At 32.3% G+C, this 18632-nt stretch overlaps 1 protein-coding gene across 1 annotated transcript; it reads right to left on the reverse strand.

The window, feature by feature from the left end:
* Window positions 1–4800: 4800 nt before the first annotated feature.
* Window positions 4801–5704, reverse strand: LOC114754127 (F-box protein SNE). The gene has a single exon (XM_028942870.1). The coding sequence runs from the start codon at window positions 5677–5679 to the stop codon at window positions 5206–5208; it is 474 nt and encodes a 157-aa protein (XP_028798703.1). The 5' UTR covers window positions 5680–5704; the 3' UTR covers window positions 4801–5205.
* Window positions 5705–18632: the final 12928 nt, after the last annotated feature.

An 18632-nucleotide genomic window follows, 5' to 3' on the forward strand; every position in this document is an offset into this window, starting at 1 on the left:
AATTAAGTTAAAAAATAAATTGAGATAAGCGAATAGAAATGCAAAAAATGAGAGTACATTTCCAAATAAGTTGATAATTTTTTTATCACCATGAAATGGTTTGTTTTTTTTTTTTTTTTTTTGCCAACACCATGAAATGGTTTGTTAGTCATATAAGATTATTTCACGATAAGAAACGCACCCGCGAAGTAAGGTACGACATTAAAAAATGTAATTCGTTGTCCAGGCATTTTTTAAAAGAAAAAAAAAAGCTACGATGTGTATGTTCTAAATTAAAAAAAATTATGTTAAATATTATTTAATTATCACGATTTGAGTCTTAACAATAAAAAAAAGGGCCAAAAACAAAAAACAGAGAGCCTAATGAGAAGTAAGAACTCCAAATGTCTCACTTTGTCCTAAAAAGGACAAATGACCCAATATCCTTAGCTTACAAAGGGGAACATTCCTCTCACCGTTTCTTATTGGGGAGGCAAGGAACAAAGTGGTAAATGTTTTTTTTATCTTTGATATAAGAGTTAACTAGAGAGTTAAATTTGATCTTAAATATAAGAGTATAATCTACTTTGTCTCTTTTTTTCTCAAAATATTTCTATTAATTGTAAAATGTTCCCATCGAAACATGCTTCAATACACATGATTAAATTGAAAATGATAGTTTAGAAATGTCAATATATATTTGTGACAAATAATCAACTGAACTGATTTTATTAATGTTTACAGTTATCTAGTTCTTTTATTAAGAAATAAAAATAATATATTACAAAGCTAAATTGTAATTTTAACAACTAACTATTGTTTGCGGAGAACCTTGGTGCGAAAATAGAAACAGATCATGTTGATTTGGTTACTCACGTTACGGAGCCAAATATACGTCTCTTTATTTAATGCGGGTCCCACTTGTCATGTTGATTTGTTGGGCTATGACATGTGGGAGTCCCTGTTTGCTCTCCCCTTCTTCTTATCTCAGATTTTGCCAGTGAAAAAATGAACGGGTCCCATCACATTTTTAACTTCATATAATTCGAAGATTACCGTCTTCCTTACCTCCCTTATTCCTCTCCACATTAACACGGCAAAACCCACCTTTAATTCTCCTTAAAATCAACAACATAACCTACCTCCATTGAACGTGTCCTCCGCCACCATCATTGCTACTGATAAGCATTCCAGGAACAGAGCTAGAGCTGTCAATAAGGGCCAGTCCAGTCCCAAAAGGCTAGTCCCTGAAGGGTTAGGATCTAAAAAGGCCAGCTTTTTAAAACTCACATATCTTAAAATTATCTAATTATTAAAACCCGACTCTTAGACATGGGGGCTCAGGGCTTAAAAGAGCTGGTCCTTTTATGTTATTTTTTAAAATTTAAATTCTTTTAAATTATTTTAAAATAAAAAAAATAAAACAACAAAACTTCTAAGATTTTTTATTCAAATTATAAATATAAGTAAAATAAACTAAGGGTGTATAAGGAAAAAAAATTAAATACCAATAAACTATTGTCCAAAATTAAAAAAAAAGTCAAAAATCCGAAAAACAGAAAAGTAAAAACCTAGCCATTAAAGATTAACAATATCAACATCATTATTATCTTTATCTTCATCTTCATCAGTATCATTAAGATTAGCAATACTTGATTGTTCTTTACTACAAGTGAGCTCTTTTTCAGTGATAAAAATATTAAGATTTTTGTCTTCATTTACCTTATCTAAAATAAAGCTGTGTAGTAGTTATAAGTACAAATAAGAGCTTGAGCATTTATTCAAATAAGAAAAGTTTTACACTTTGTTAAGATATGTAAACTGATGGCAAATAAAGATTTACTAGTTATTGTAGTGATTAGAATGTTAAGAATATCAGCTGTTATTCTTGAAAGAATTGAAAATTGATTTTAATTGTTTTTCCACAAGTCCAAGACATCTAATTCTTTTCAAAAGGATTAGCCCTTAACCCTAAAAGGTTGGCCGTTTTATTTTTGAGCTCTATAGGACTAGTTCTTTTAAACACAATTTCTTTTTAAATCACCTAAAATACAAATCTGACCCTTCACTTAAAAAGACTTAAAAGGGCTAACCCAATGAGTTTCGCCCGTTTGACGGCCCTAAGCAGAGCAATGCATTATTGTGTACCCATCGTCTTGGACGGCGACATCGGATCAGAAAAGGAGGGGGAAGAATGTGGGCCATTGGTGGAAGATGCTCGTCTGAGGAGGGAAAGTTCATTGTTGAGGATCTTCTTCTTCGTGGAGACGCAATCAGTTTCAGGGGAGAGCTATGAGGACGCCGTCGACTTTAGGAACAGAGGAGGCAAGTGGACGCAAGAAGTAGCTAGATTCAGTGCCTGTGACATTTTGGTACACTAAGGGCTAGAGGAAGGAAGTAGCACACTAGTGTTTATTATCTTTGTGTCTATGGAAGGGAGAGTAGCTTAGTGCTGAGGAAGAAAAGGAGTTGTAATGGCATAGTGATGTTTGGTTGGAAAAAAAGCCGGGAATCAGCGTGGTTCAGAGGCGTGTGAGGAAACCCAAGAAGAAGAAGAAGCAACGCGTCAGAGGTATAAGAGAGTGATAATGGAGAAAATAAGGACACGGAGGCAAGTGTGGCCCCCACCAACCCAAAAAGTAACAGCAATTTTGAGTAGTTAACGGGGATGGCATTTTTGTTTCCTTAAAAAAAAGCCTGTGCATAGTTTACACTTTACACCCTTCAAAACTAAATAGTACTTGGTATTCTCAGCACAAAATTTTATTATTAAGATTGTATATTAACCCTATGCCATATCAACATCAATATAACTTATTATAAAATAATTTAGTATATTAAGTAGCATAAGCTGAAGTTAGATCACAATATTTTTTTAGTAGGAAGTATTTTTGTTTTATTGGAAAAAAACCAGAAGTTCAGAAGTAAATTTGGATCAAAAACCAAAACATAAAGAGTCAAGCCTAAACAACACAACTCTAAGCCCAAATAACACTTCCATCAAAAATCCTAATCCTAAATCAAAGTCTAAAAGCCACATGCGTTGCCACTACTGTTATTAGAGAAGTGAAGAACCGCTGATAACCATGTTAGAAGCAAGAGATGAGGGTTCCAAGAATCACTTTAATAGTCCTATCCCTTTTGATAATTCATCTGCTACTATAAGAGCAGATTTATCACCATGCAACTTACATCCATAGAGAGAAGCACCAATGCACAAGCTCTATGAGACTCCAACCATCTCCTCCAATCATTTTTTGACTCAGCCATAAGTTCTGGGTAGAAAAACTAGGAATTCTAGCACTAGACCAAAGTAAATGGATTTAAGAAGCTTACTAGGTTGAGACCATCATGAAGGAATGATGAATCTTTAGAATCGCCAACATGCTCGTTTTACATCTCCATTCCATAACCGCCATCTCTGTTAAGCATTCTTGTTTGATATTCAAATTAACACTCTGAATATACTTTTTCATCCTGCACACTGCCATTACTATCTTACCATCTTTGATATTATCTTTCTTCCCTTAATTGCCACCACATAGATGGATGTGGCTATCACCATAAAAGAAGAATGGAAAACCCCCAAGCCGCATAACCTTCTTTTTGACTTACATCGGGGAGAGAGATGCCAGAGAACTAAAGTATGAAGGCCCAATCATTCATGGAAGTAGAGTGAGAAAAGCTCTCACGGAGGAGAGAAATGAGAGAGAGAGACTAGCGCAAGATAGAGACACACATTAAGAAATAATTTTTAGCATGTAAAATGGTTGTCTATCTTTCCTATTTTGTTCCAAAACTAATGTGTGGTTGAACCAATGGTATTATTACTCTTTCATTGAAAAATGGAGAGTTCAAGGATTATTTATGAGGAGGATTATTTTTGTAAATAACATATTCAACATTCATGAAGTTTGGAGTATTATTTATATTTGAATTGATAATAAAGGATTCTTCCAATTTTTTTGCTTATATTTAATAACAAAAAGAGTAAATAGTCATTTGACCTCAATCTTTGTGTAATACAAAAATATGTACAAAGTTAACCCTCATGATACCATTTTGCACCCGAATTATTTCACCCTCTGGATTTTTTATGCCGATTAAGGAAGGTTTTTTGTGTTAGTTTAATTTGAGGGATGTATAAAAATGTACTATTATGTGTCTTAAATTTATCTGGGCCAAAAAAATTAACGTATACATATAACACACAGAATGAAATTATACATTCAAATAAAAAAATTTAATGATTTAATGATGTGATTTATAATATCACCATTTATACAAGACAAAAATTAATTCTAAAAGGGCTTTAATTAAGGTATATATAAGGAGTGAATTTAAAATAATTGAGATAAATTAAAATAAATGCATACTTTTTTCTTAGACATGCTTTCATAATATCACTCCTTTGAAAATAGCAAAACTCTGGCATGTATTTCCCTTCAAATCAACATGAACATATAACACAGTATCTTTCTCATTGAAATTAAACACTATAAATCCACACCAATTTTGTTAAAGGCTGCATGTGTGATGTGTGTGTTGGAAACATTTTCAGAAATTACTAGAAATACAAATCAAATAGTATCAAAAAAAGGAAATGCAAATTAAATAATTGGAAGGATAAAAAAAATAAATAAAAATAAATGGAATAAATACATTCCCATTCATTCAGGCTTACCCAATACAGATTCTTACTTACGTTAATCACCTTTGAAGTTATAACCCTGACGCCATAAAAGTTATAGCATATATATTGTCCTCACATAAATAAGAGAGTTAACACACTCATACCTGACCAAAAGAAACACACACACACATAATCGTATAACATAAATGCAAATAATTTCATTAATTACAACAACTTGCTTTCCTGAAAAGAAAAGTCCATATCCCATGAACACATACCAAATCAACAAAGCGAGCAAAAATTTATTTAAAATAAAAAACAAAAGAAAGCAACCAAGGATTCTTTTGACTCTGTTAACACATATAATTAATCATGCCAACAATATTAAAAATTTAAAAAAAGAGATCTAAATAAACAAAAAGATATTTCCTATTTCCTAATATTGTTTTAGTAAATGTTTGCCTATATTGTTCAATACCAAACAGTGTTTAATCATTATTTTGCTACAGCTTGCGAAAGGCATGATGATAGTAATATTAATAAACGAATCGCAAATTTTTTTTTTCATAAAAAAATTAAAAAAACTCAATAAATCAAACGTTGATGGGGTTGCAGAGGAACATGAGCGACGATGCGGACGCGTCACCACTGAGTCTTCTCTCGTAGCTGTCGATGCAAAACAAGGAGAGCGAGAGTTGAACCGCGTGACGAGTCCAGATTCGCCTCCTGACCCGGTCCGAGTTTCCGAGTCGACTCAGAACGGGTCGCACGCACACCATGTAGAGGCGCTTGTAGCCCCCGAGAGCGACGACGACGGGGCGGACTGATGAAGGAGGAGGAGAGGACACGTGGCGGAAGCAGAGGTGCTCCCAGAGGGAGTCGTCGTTTCGAGTGAGGCTGCACCAGAGACGGCAGACACAGGCAGCCACACCCAGAGAAGGACCATCGAGTCGTTTAAGGATTTCCCGGAGAATGTCAACGTCGTCGTTTATGGAAAACTTGGGTCGTTTCGCTGGCTCTTGCGGGTCGTTTTTGGCTTCGTCGGAGCTTTCATGGCGGTGCACCATTTTAACCTGAGAGAAGTGAAGTGGGTTTGTGTTGTGTTGGGGGGTTTAAGAGAGGGTGACGAGTGAAGGCGAGCTTTCATACCAGGCCTTGCGTTTTAAAAGTACGAGAAATATTTTATTTTTATTTTTTAGATGATGATGAGGCTCATGAAAATGCCAAAAGTAAACAAGAAGAAATCTCATATCTTACGGTTGAATATTTAATATTTTTGTATAATATAATTGAGCTTAAAATGTTTCTGCTCAGCCTGTCCTTCAATCGCACATAATATTTATAATGAAATAAAATCAATAAAAATATGATTTTAAAATTATAAATAAAAAATGACCCTTTTGTTCTTATATAAAAATAATAAGTGATATATAAATAAGGATCATACAAATTATATATATTATTTTAAGTAAAATGAAGTAGAAATTCTTTTTCATTTATAACACAGTTGTTTTAGACGTAAATGAATAAAAAACCATTATTTTTTTGGTCTAAAATCGGAAAGTAACCATTATTTTAAACGTTATGAATAAAAATGTTTGCATTAAAAAACAAACCACTCCTATTTAAATGCTGTATATTAGTTTTTATTTATCAAAAAAATAACTGATTTATATTATTTTTCATATATCAAAAAATCTTTTGAGAGAGGAGAGAGGGAGAGAGTATCAAAGGGAGACGGAGAAGAAGACAAGGGGAAAAGGGCCAAAAGCAAAAGAACTGGAACCAGTGCAAAATGGCCTTTTAGTATTTGTTGGTATTTAAGTTGTAGTTTTCGGGGTTAGCAGAAGATTTGGTGTTTGTTGTTTTTGTTGTTGTTTGTTTTCTCTCTATTCCCCATTTCTCTTTCTTCCTCCTCATTCTCATTTCTGATTTCTCTCTTTTCAATTCCCTCCTAGTTTTACCTGACCGTTGTGACTTGGCTATGTGAGAGAGAGAGAGAGAGAGAAATAGGATTCCTTTTCCTTCCTCTTCTCTCTTTCTCTCTCACATATTCTTCTTCACACACACATAACAACACAACAGAGAGAGATATATGATAGATTTACATAGGTAAGGTACCTATCCTTTAATGCTCTGCAACTCTATGTTTACGCATAACATGTTTTTATGTGAAACCAAACCAGCAGTCACTGGTTAAAAGAAAAAAAAAAAAAACAGTAGTCACGGTGTGGACCATTTCCTCTTCCTCAAATCTCTTTTTCAGCTTATAAACGTCAATCTCCCCCCTCCCCCCCTCTATGTGTCGATAATATTGTTGGTGCGAGATTTGAGGCTTTCCTCTTTTTCTACCATGCCGTGTCTTTTTGGTAGATCATTTCTCTCTCTTTCTTTTTCCTGCTTTAAATGAAAAGTACAAAAAAGGAAAGAAGGACACGCGCACACACATATATATAATCATCAAAATATGGGAATTCTGCTGGGTTGGTCTTTGCATCGCTTAATTTCTATGAAGTTTTTAGAGCTTATCATAAAATGAACTTTTTTGTGAAATCACCAAATTATTCTCAACAGAATTAGGCGTGACAACTCTATTAGTTGTAATTTTTCTTTTAATCAAAAAGGAAGACACTGGTAGAGTGAAAATAAGCTAAATCAGACTAAAGTTTAGTTAAATAGGTATGGGCTAGAACATAAGATAGTTTTTTTTTTTTTTTTACAAGCCCTGAGCTTTCATTGATAGGACCTAAAAGGCTCTTTTAAAGTTTTTCATTTTCAAGTTCATAATAATCCTTCATACCTATTTAAAAACCAATACTATATCTTAAAAGCTTATGATCTATTCTCACCTACAATATAGGGATTTATAGAGTAAGAAAATAAAAAGAATTCATAGTAACAACAATTGCTTGAACAACTAGCTACAGGAAAAATTAATCATTTGCTGACTAGGAAGATATATTTTCTAAAATATACTAATAGTAAAACAAGTGGCATGTAAAATTGAATTTTACTCATTTTGCTTTTCTCCCCAAAATTAGAAACTCAAAATTTCTCACTTGTAACAGAGTTTTCATGCCAATTGACTTTGACTACGAGGCAATTGGGGTTATTGTCATTTCTAAAATTAAATTTATTATTTGTTAAACTGTTATTGTCTTCTTTTTTTTTTTTGCGTTTTTCACATTTCAAATTAAAGAAATCTATGTAATTTGGTTGAAAAATTTAATTTCAGATGAGCTCTTCGTCGTCATATTAATTAGGCCATTTCGTGATATTCAGTTCGAGATTGGCACACTGAGGGGAATTTTTTTAAATTTTTTTGTCTTTCTCCCTCCTTTCTTTATTTTCTTCAAATAAAAAATTACATGGTATTTTTCTTCTGTAATCTATGCATCATAAGTTATTTCAAGTTGACTGGGTTCGAGTTGATTTCAACTTTTGTTAAGGAGCTGAATTTCTTGCTTTCAACTCAATTATTATAGAAATTATTCAAAATGATTTCGCAAATAAAAAATATATTGCGTTTATATTAGTATTGAATGAAAAATAATAAAAGTGTGATTTCATTTTAAATTTTATGTTATGAAAGTCATTACAACTAGAAATGATTAATTTGAGGTTTATATGTTTTCCTTCTTTCTTTGTCAATATACCACAATAAAATATATATGGTTAGAATGTACTTTTAATATTGATGATACTCCTCTAGTTCTAAATATAAAACTCTTATATTAGTGTGTATAAAGATTTTATATTTAGGACTGGAAGAGTACATGTATAATATTTTTTCAATTATGAGTCACCCATTTTTTATTAAAAATTAGGAAATAAGAATTTCGATTAATAAGACACACAGGTCTGTATCCGTTGCCCCAGAATTGCTGTCTCCTTTTTCAATACTTTAACTTAGCTTAGGATTCCAAAGTATTTAACCTCTGTGGCCAAATATTAAATTAAATTAAATGTCAATTTTTACCGTATAATATGTCTGACACTTTGGACTCTTTCTACCCAACTAGTTTCCTCCATAAATATTAGAAAAACTTAAGCCTCTTGACTTTTGGGAAGCCAGATAGAAAGTATTTATGATCACTTAGGATATTGTAATTAAATATAACAACATTGTCTGAATCTTACTTAAATAATATGTACCTCGTCACCATTGCTCATTCACATGATGAAAAATTAAGGTGGAATTGGATTCCCTTTTCAACTTTTATTAATGTTTTCTTATAGGTAATGCTTCTTTCTTTGATTTCTTATTAATTATTTTTTAAGGAAAAAACAATGGTTGGCAAATGATTTGACCCACTTTTTCTTTCTTGAATATATAATGATCATTTTATAAGTTTCACTGCTACAAAAAATACTATTTATGTCTATTCTATAGGCCTTCTTTTATTTGTTCTGGGCACGTAGATCAAGCAAATATAGAAAGCAGGCCATATACGTCTAAACAAACATGAGTTACTTTTCTCGTCTGTTAAGCAAGAACATACCAGAAAAACATCCTCTCTCTCTCTCTCTGTTTTTTTCCCCCCCATATATTCGCACTCAACAGACGTATACAATATATCTTTTATAAGAAAAATAAAATGTGCTATTATTTACATTGCCACTTATGATACTATAAAGTAGAACCAAAACAAACAACAATATTCTTCAAGGAGAGATATATATGTTATCAAGTCATGTATGTTTTTGGTAAAGACATATAATTTATTTATTTTCTTGCCAAAGGAGATGTATAATTTGTTAGAAAAGGTATTGATAACAAAGTTATAATATGCATGCAAATAGCCTTGAAACATAATATGATATAATCTTCCCTTTCCGCAAAGAAGGACCTAGACTATGTGCTTCCCATACTCATTTCATATTTGGAGGTGATCGTTTGGTATAGTTCCTAGAGACTGTGGGAAAAGGACATGAAAGTGACAACAAATATTGGTGAAGTTTGTAAAAATAAATGGGGTTAAGGTCCATTTTTGTCCTACAGGTTTTTGTTGAGGAGTTATGAATATTTGAAAGTTTTATTTAGAACAATGTCGCTCTCATTTAACTGATCCAAATGGTTAACCATTAGTTAGCCATTATGCTGAGATAGCATCTCCATGTGACGTCCACTTCACTCTTTTTTTCCCAAATCAGAGCCACTTGCTATCCACCTCATCGTCACACTTCCTCATCTTCCCCTTCCTCTCTCCCTCATTCACTCCCATGTTCATTGTGGACTATCTTCATCATCTCCTATTAAAACAACAATCAAACATTAGACATTCAAACCTTTTACGTCTTGTCTTCTTCTTACTTTTCCTCAAACCCCAAAAAAAAAAAAAAAATCTCTCCTACCATAAGGAGCATCCATTGAAGAGAAGAACAAACACCTCCAGCCAACATCAATATTCAAACAGTACAATAGCAACTTCTCCAATGAAAAGTCTCCTACACTATTGGAAATCTTTAGGAGAAAACATGATTTTACTGGCAAATTAAAGACAACACGACTTATCCCTTACCCATTTCCTACTAAATAAATTATATTTCATTAGAGACTCAATTAACTTATTCTTCTGTCCTGTAATGGTAACAATCAAATTTCTTTGCTTCTTCGTGTTTGGTGCAAACCAAGAGTAAATTCCCAAATAAATAAAAAAAATCAATGGTGGAAGCATAACCAAAACCCAAATTGGAATTGGAAAGATGAACTGAAAATGAGTGGGAAATAGCAACCTTTGAAGCTTAGATAGTGATAATCACTAATGGTGGAGATGACTTATGAATTGCAAAATGAAAAAAAAGGGGGAGGGGGGAGGATGTTGTGCCACGTCCTACATTATATCGGTCTATTGTATGATTGGAACTTGAAAGTGGATAGGAGATATTCATGTCATAGTTGTATAGCTGGATATCCCTTCTTCAGCCTTGTTCACAACATCTGATCTTTCGCTTTTAGTGTTTGGTCAATTAAAAAACCCAACATCGACCTTTTCTTTTCTGTCATAAGATTGACTTCAACTAAGGGAGTATTCTTTTGTTATTGGTTCTAGGTTTAGTATTTTTAGTATGAGTTAGCCAGTTGCCCATTGTTACTACTGTTGTCTGCCTCAGCACCTTTGGGAAATACCAACTTGGAGTGTCGATCATGATTAGATCCTATTTCCTATCACGCACTATCTTTGGTAGATTGTGGAGTGTCAATTTACAATTCTCATAGGAGTCAAGATTATGAAGATGATAAAAGGGGGTAATGAAGATGATCATATCCAAAAACAAACATGGTCAATTCATGAGAGAGGAAGGGCATATGATGAAGATAAGAAGAGAAGGTGGAGATGATGAAGATGAGAGAGAAAGATGTCGGCATTTAATAGATTCCCACGTGAGAAAGAAAGGGGGAGATAGTGAGGATGAGAGATATGGTTGGTGATGAACATGGGAGTAAAGGAAGGAGAGAAGAATGGGAAGATAATGATGTCTGGCTATGAGTTGGGGAGGTGAAAGATGCAAGGGTGATGAGGTGGCATATTAAGTGTAATGTGAGAGTGTCATGTGTTTTTAACGATCAAATTTAACTTTAATCAATAGCTTGGTGACATTGTTACATTTTGGTAACTTTCAGTAAGGCCGCACATCAAACTCAGGAACTCATAAGTAAACCCATCCTGCCCAAAAAAAAAAAAAATAGAAAAAACAGGTGACATTTGGGCTAGACCGAATTTGACTTGAAGATAGGGTAGGACAGAGTTCCACGTAGTCCTAATAGAAGAATAACCTGCTCTTTCCCAATGAAGTTAATTATTTTAGATATAAATAATATATTATATATTCAGTTGTATAAATTGCACAAGACTACATTGGTTAGACCTAATCTTATATTGAGTTATTGAAGTTTTCATTTTTCCAATTCAATCATTTTTCATCTCAAGCTGCCCTATTTGTGATTTGTGGCTGAACCCTAGTAAGTTCACTCCTCCTTCGCCTTCTTTTATCTCTTGCTTCAATGATCTACTATGCATGACAACATGAAGTTGAGCAACGGAGCGAGAAGCTTCCCTTTGTCAAGCATTTGGCATCTCTTTCTTCTATATCTCTTTCATTTTTAAGTTCTTGGCAGCCCCTCGTTCTGCATCTTTAAGTTCTCAGCCTCTTTTGCTTACCACCACTTAGAACTTTCATCTTCTTCTCTATCACAGTCACCACAGTACCATGTAAGATTATATATAAGGATTTATGAGTTTTCTACTCTTATATTTTATGACAAACAGTTAACCAGAATAAAAAAATGAAAGCAAAATTGATTTTTTTTACCTTTTAATTGCATATCTACTTCTTGTTGTTCAACTATAGTTTATATACTTGTATATGGTGATGAAATCTTTGCTACAGACAAATAGAGTCAAGATGAGGTAGTGTCTTGATGTTTAAACTCTTCAAAAACCACAATATTTATGACAATTTCGCAATTTTACTCTTACAAAAAATATTAATTGAGCATTAAGCTTGTCACATTCTGTTTAAAGTTAAAAGAAGTTATTGCTAGGATTATTGACATTGTAATATGTCTCTTTTTGTGATTAATTGATTTGGAAAAACAATTCTCTTGCTCAAGATTTTCATATTATAGTTAGTTAGTTTACAATGCTTCTTAATATCTTGCTTTTTTTTCCTGTGATATTCTTATTTAACTTAACTTTTTTCCTTGCTGTCTAATTAATAGTTTAATATATACATAGATATGTGGAATACTAACATTATACATGAACTAAATTTTATCTTGTTATGGAATATTTCTTGTATTTTCAAAATCATTTAAAGTGTACTTTTCATTGTTCTTATTCTATTCTTATTTCTTGTATATTTTATTACAAATATATTATCACTTTGAAATGGAAGAACAAGATTCCATGTAATGTCAAAGGGTCTTAATCATTCCTTAATCTGGTGATAACCAAACACTAAGTCGCTAGGCCTTCATTAAATCCTTGTATTTCTCCCACGCCAACACCATCACCTTCTCTTATTGCTTTTACTACTGTTGCAGCATCTACCTCTTAATTAACACAAGAACAAGAAGTAATTGAGGATGAGAAAACTAGGGAGAGAAAAGAACCAAAAAGGAAGCCTCTGAAAACATCTCACGTTTGGGACTACTTTGTAAAGCTACCAATGGAAGAGACTCATAGAGAGATTAGAGCATCTTGCAAGTATTGCAACCCGACTTATGCTTGTGACCCTAACAGGGATGGTATGACTTGATTGAAAAGGCATTTGTTTAAATGTACAAAGAATTCATATAAAATCAATAAAGATAAGAAGTAGTCAATGTTGAGTTACATGTCAAATACTTCTCAAGGAAAGGCCTTATTTGTCACATTTTGTAAAATTTAACATTAATAAGGGGGATGAAAAATTAGATTAAGGGCCAATGAGGAAAGAAGACTGGCTAAGGAAGCCAGATATGGTATAAGATCTAGAAACGGTCCGGATTGATATTTTTAAAAATTATTGGTCTAGGAAGGGTAAAATGAAAAAATTTGAGAAAAACTTTAAAAAACTCCCTAAAAATAAAAAATTAATAAATTAGAGGTTTTAGAACCTCAATGGAGGCCCTGAAGGTGAAAATGGAGTGAAAACAGCTTATTACGGAATTTCCTAAAAATATAGGTTTTTGGGCAAAATAGTAAAAATCAGGTGAAAATAATTATTTTAAATATTTAGAGGCCTCAATAATTCTTAAAAAAATATGAGAAAATTATTTAAGTTTTTATTTGAATTTATAAAATTTATTTCAGCCCTGGAAGTGCAGGAATTAATTTTAGAATAATTATTACCAAAATTTTATCGGTAAAACCCTGTTTTGGGAAAACAATTCAAAATAAATAGCTAGGGTTGGGGATAAATTCCAAAATTTTTAGGGAATTTTCCTATACTAGATAGGAGTTTTTGATGAAGAGAGATGAATTTTCTAAGGCCCAAAACTATTTTTAAAAATAATAGTCAAATTAGTGTGTTTAAGTTAAAAATTGATATTTATATGTAGGCCCCATTTTCCTTCCTTTTTAAATCAGACTTGGGCTTCATATTGGGCCAAGAAGGCCCATACAATTCATGCAAATATTGGCCCAATGATTAAGTGGTTTTAAGCCCAATTTAGGTCAAAATATCCTTGAAAAAAATATGAAACAAGACATTTGACAAGATCATAAAATTTGTAGTACTTGATAGCAAGCACATGGCCTCTTAGGTGGCCAAATCTGGCACTACATTAGAAGGGAGATGGGTCATATTTTTTGTCTATAAATACCCCCTCATTTTACACATAATTCAACCAAATTGGGAAAAATAAGGAAAAATTCTGTTAAAATCAAAACTCACCTCCAAAAAACCCTAAATACTCTCCCAATTCAAGAAAAATTGTCAAGCTTCAAGTTAGGATCTATTAAGGTATGTCTAAACTTGATTTTGGTTGGATATTTCATGACAAATCCTATGGTATGATGCTGCCAATTTTGGGTCAAGTCAAGAATGATTTAGAGGAGGATAGAAATCATGAATATCAGCTTGAAATTACATGTTTAATTGATGCTTAGATTGAATTTTGAAAGAAATCAAAGTTAGGGTTTTTGCTACCCCTAATCGGTGACTATGTTATTTTGGGGTAGGAGTTTGTTTTAATGAGATTTGACAATTCCAATGAGTTTAAAAGGCTTTTTTTTGTAGAAATATACCAAGGAAAAGTTTTTAAAATCATTAGAATTAAAAATGAAAATTTTAGAAAGTAATACTACCTATTCGGCCAAACTGTAATGGAAGGGAAGGAATGTGATTTTGTAAAATGTAATTTGATATTTGGATTCTACATGAAAAATTATGTAGGAATGATTCAAGAGATTAATTGAAACAAAGAAGGATTAATTAGGTCAAAAATCAAAGAAAAATGAATTTAATCGGGCTTAATGTCAAGCAATTATGTTTATGCTTGAATTATTGGTAATTTGGAATGTATTTGTGCTTAGAATAATAGGCACATTGCAATAGATCAAAGAGGAACATCATTTCACTAAAGAGGTCGAATTGAATTGTCAACTAAGAGGTAACATTGAACTTATAATTTGATTGCTTTTTTGCTTGTTTAAATGTGTATGTATTTTGCGAATTATGTTGCAGTGATGTGATTGAGCAAATTATGTGGTTATGTATGGAATTATATATGGAATGTGCCTTGGCAATATGTACAAGGAATGACCTAATGGCTTGATTAATTGCTCTCTTTCCATGGCAAATGGTGTGTAATGAAATGTTACATAATGATGTTGATTTTATGTACACATGTCACATTTTTACATAGCATGGATTGCATGATGATTATGGTTCTATGCTACTGAGATTTCTATGAAATCTCATTATTTCATGTTCAAAATTTACCATTTAGGAGTTGGACCAAGCAAGGACAAAGGGAAGGAAGTCATTTTGGGAGAAAATTGATTAATGCGCCTCTTTGAACAATGTTTGTATTTAATGTGAATTTTTGTGAATTATGTTGAATATTTGTATTAATGACTAGAGACAATATGTATGTGGATATTGATCAAAATTTTTGTTTTAGTATTGAATTGTTGAGTGGATTGATGATTTAAATTCAGAAGGAAAGGAAAAATTAAGAATGGTGACTTAAGGGATAAACGTTGACTTTTTAGGGGTCAAGTTTGACCAATAAAATTTTGAGCAATTGATTAAGTCTGGAGTTGAAATTTGGCATTTGGAATTTTGTATAAAAAGTTATGCTCCTCTAAAGTTGGACATAAATCCTGAAAAATAAAAAATTTACCAAATAAACAGTACTGATTTAAACGAAATCTGGGATTTATTGAGGACTTATGGATGCCAATGAGTATCTTTTCCCTAAAGAGCATGTCAAGATATTTTCATGAAACTTAGAACCATCTTATTTCGATTTTCTAGAATTAGTTATGATTTTTCAAAGTTTGAGTCAAATTAGGGTTACAATGAATAGTAACTTGAATTTCAAGAAATTCAAAGTTCAAATTTTTCTAACTTTAAGTCATAAAAAATGGTTCTAGATGGTTCCATTCAAGGATAAATGAGGGTTAAAAGTAAAGTGTGACATTAGTCTCTCATGTGTATAATGAGAAATAAATACAAAGAACATGACTGAGTTTATTATTTATAATATGCCACCTTTTAGAATTGTTGAGAAGCCACAATTTAGAAAATTTGTAAAGGAGCTAGAGCCTCAATTTTCAATCCCATCTAAAATGATTATTGCTAGGGATTGTTGGCAGTTGTACCTTGGCGATATTAAGATTTTAAAGACTTGTGTTGCTCGTGTTTGTCTCGCAACTGATTAGTGGACTTCAAATTAGAATTTCAGTTACTTATTCTTGGTAGCTCATATTATTAATCCTAATTGGTATCTATACAAGAGGATTCTCAATTTTTATATAGTTGAAAATCATAAAGGAGACACCATAGGGAAGATAATTGAGAAATGTTTGTTGGATTGAAGAATCATAAGGTTTTCACCATTACTATGAACAATGTATTTTCAAATGACTCAACATTTTCATATTTGAAGAAGCATTAAAGGAATTGTAAAGGATTGGTTTGTGGGGGGAATTATCTACACATTAGGTGATGTGCTTATATTGTTAACTCAATTGTTTGAGAAGATTTAAAGGATTTGAAATAGAATTCTGAAATCATTAGAAGTATTATTAAATATGTTCCATCATCTCCTTCACGTTTTGCAAAATTGAAGTCTTTTGCTAAAGCTAAAAAATTAATAGAAAAAACCTTATTTGTTTGGATGTGTCAACCAGGTAGAATTCAACCTTCTTGATACTAGAGGTAGTATTGAAGTCTTAAAAAGTGTTTGAAAGAATGAATGATGAGGGTGATGAATATTGTACATACTTTAGACCCTCTCATAGGCACGGATTAGAAGCATGCAATATCTATATGCAAGATTCACATAAGGTATCTAGCAATAGGCATTAAGCATGTGATTTCTTCAAGCAGGAGCATGATGCATATGATGCCCCAAGGTGTGAAAATAAAGAGAAAAAGTATGATCACCCCCCAATGACAGACAAATAGAATCATGCATGTGTCTTTTTCAAACCCTTAAAGGTGTCTTATGATATCACATTGATGTTCTTAGCTTCCCTTAATGTGGCATCAAATTCATACTTCCATCAAATTGCTTGTGTTCAATAGCTGGTGGAAATAACTGTATTAAATTTAGATTACCTCTTATCTGATATGTCTTTCAACATGAAAATGGATTATGAAAAATATTGGGGTAAGGTAGAAACTATGAATCTTTTGTTGATATTAGCAGTCATTTTAGATCCTTGTTACAAGCTAGCATATATTAATCACAAGGATTGAGAATTTGCTCAATGACATGAATTTTGCTTTGCTATGATGGACAAGGTCAAGGATTGTTTATATTATATGTTTAAAGAATATTTTGCCTCTAGTAGGATATCTTTTGAATCAAACAATATTTCATCTCCTACTATGCCTTCATCTTCACTAAGTATTATATGGAATGTGGATGATCATGATCTAGGCTTTCAATGATTGGCAACAGCCAAGCAAATAAATTCAAATGACTCTCAAACTTTGGATAAGTATCTTGCTGCTAATTCTAATGAAATCCTTGCTTCTCCTTATTTCAATATACTTGCTTGGTGGGAAGGAAATTCTATTAAGTATAGAATCTTTTCTTGTGTGGCATGTGATGTGTTAGTTATCTCGATCTTAACAGTAGCCTCTAGATCTTCTTTTAGCATAGAAGGTCTTGTGATTAATCAATATCAAATCTCATTGTCACCTAGAATGACTAAAGTTTTGATTTGTTCACAAAATTGGTTTCTTCCTGGGAAATCCTTTCGGAATTGGTCGATAAGCTTTGTGAATTTCATAATTTTGAAAAGTATGGTAATGTTTTAAACATACAAGTCTTTATTTAACTTTGTCATACCATTATAAAAATATAATGTTTCTATTTTGTATCTTTTTTAGATGCTTAATGTGTCACTAATGGTGGAGATGTTGTTATGTCTATGGAAACAGATTAAAGCAAGGATAGACTTCATAGTTCATTGTTGTGTCACTGATTGTCATTTGATATTTTGATATTTACTTTTGTGTAACGAACTTACTTGATATTGGCTTTAGAATTATGCATTTTGGTATGGTTAATAGCTAGCTATGGCATTTGATATAAGCTTATGGCCTTTAAATCACCATACTTTGAGACTAATCATTTGATATTTCCTTTTGTGTGATGAACTTTATTGTTTGATATTGGATCATGGACCTTGATGGTTGCTTTAGAGTTATTTAATTTTTTTGGTGTATTGTTTAGAGTTTAGACTTGATTTTAGTTCCTCTATTTTAATTTCTAGATTGTTTAAAGTTATTCTTATTCAAAACTTAGGTATTGTCATGATGTTACTCTATTTAGGACAAGCAGTTTGGGATTTTTTATGTGACATATTGAAAATTGTTGATTAGTAATTGCAAAAAAAAAAAAAATCAAGTTATCAAAAAATTTCAAGTCTAAATATGGAGCTGGACTGGACTTACTAGACCAAAAACCCGGTCTAATCTGGCCTAGTTTGCCCAACCCAATGAACAATAAGTTGCTTACTGGGCAGCATTAGGCCCTCAAAATAAAAAAGAGCCAGACCATGGGCTACTACCCTACCCAAACCAGTCTAGTCCATGTTTAGCCATAACCTTCGAGAAGACATTGCTCCAAATAAAAATTTTGGATACTCATCTATCTTAACCCAAATAAATAAAGCAATTACAAATAATTTATAAAATTTTCATTTTCAAATTTGACCAATCTATCCTTTTAACCTTGATCTTCTAATATGTGGTATTGGTCTAGGTAATTAACATATGAGGCAGGATTAGTGATGTGAGATGCAGACGATATATATATGGAAAGGCCAAAGCTTTAGGTGAAGATTAATTG

Source organism: Neltuma alba, unplaced genomic scaffold (genome assembly GCF_004799145.2).
Source record: "Neltuma alba isolate B1F8T4 unplaced genomic scaffold, ASM479914v2 tig00010087_pilon, whole genome shotgun sequence".
Taxonomy (NCBI): Eukaryota; Viridiplantae; Streptophyta; class Magnoliopsida; order Fabales; family Fabaceae; genus Neltuma; species Neltuma alba.

What these genes read in the sequence shown, in the direction of transcription:
- LOC114754127 (XM_028942870.1), bottom strand. Translation starts at nt 5,679, where the DNA reads ATGGTGCACCGCCATGAAAGCTCCGACGAAGCCAAAAACGACCCGCAA.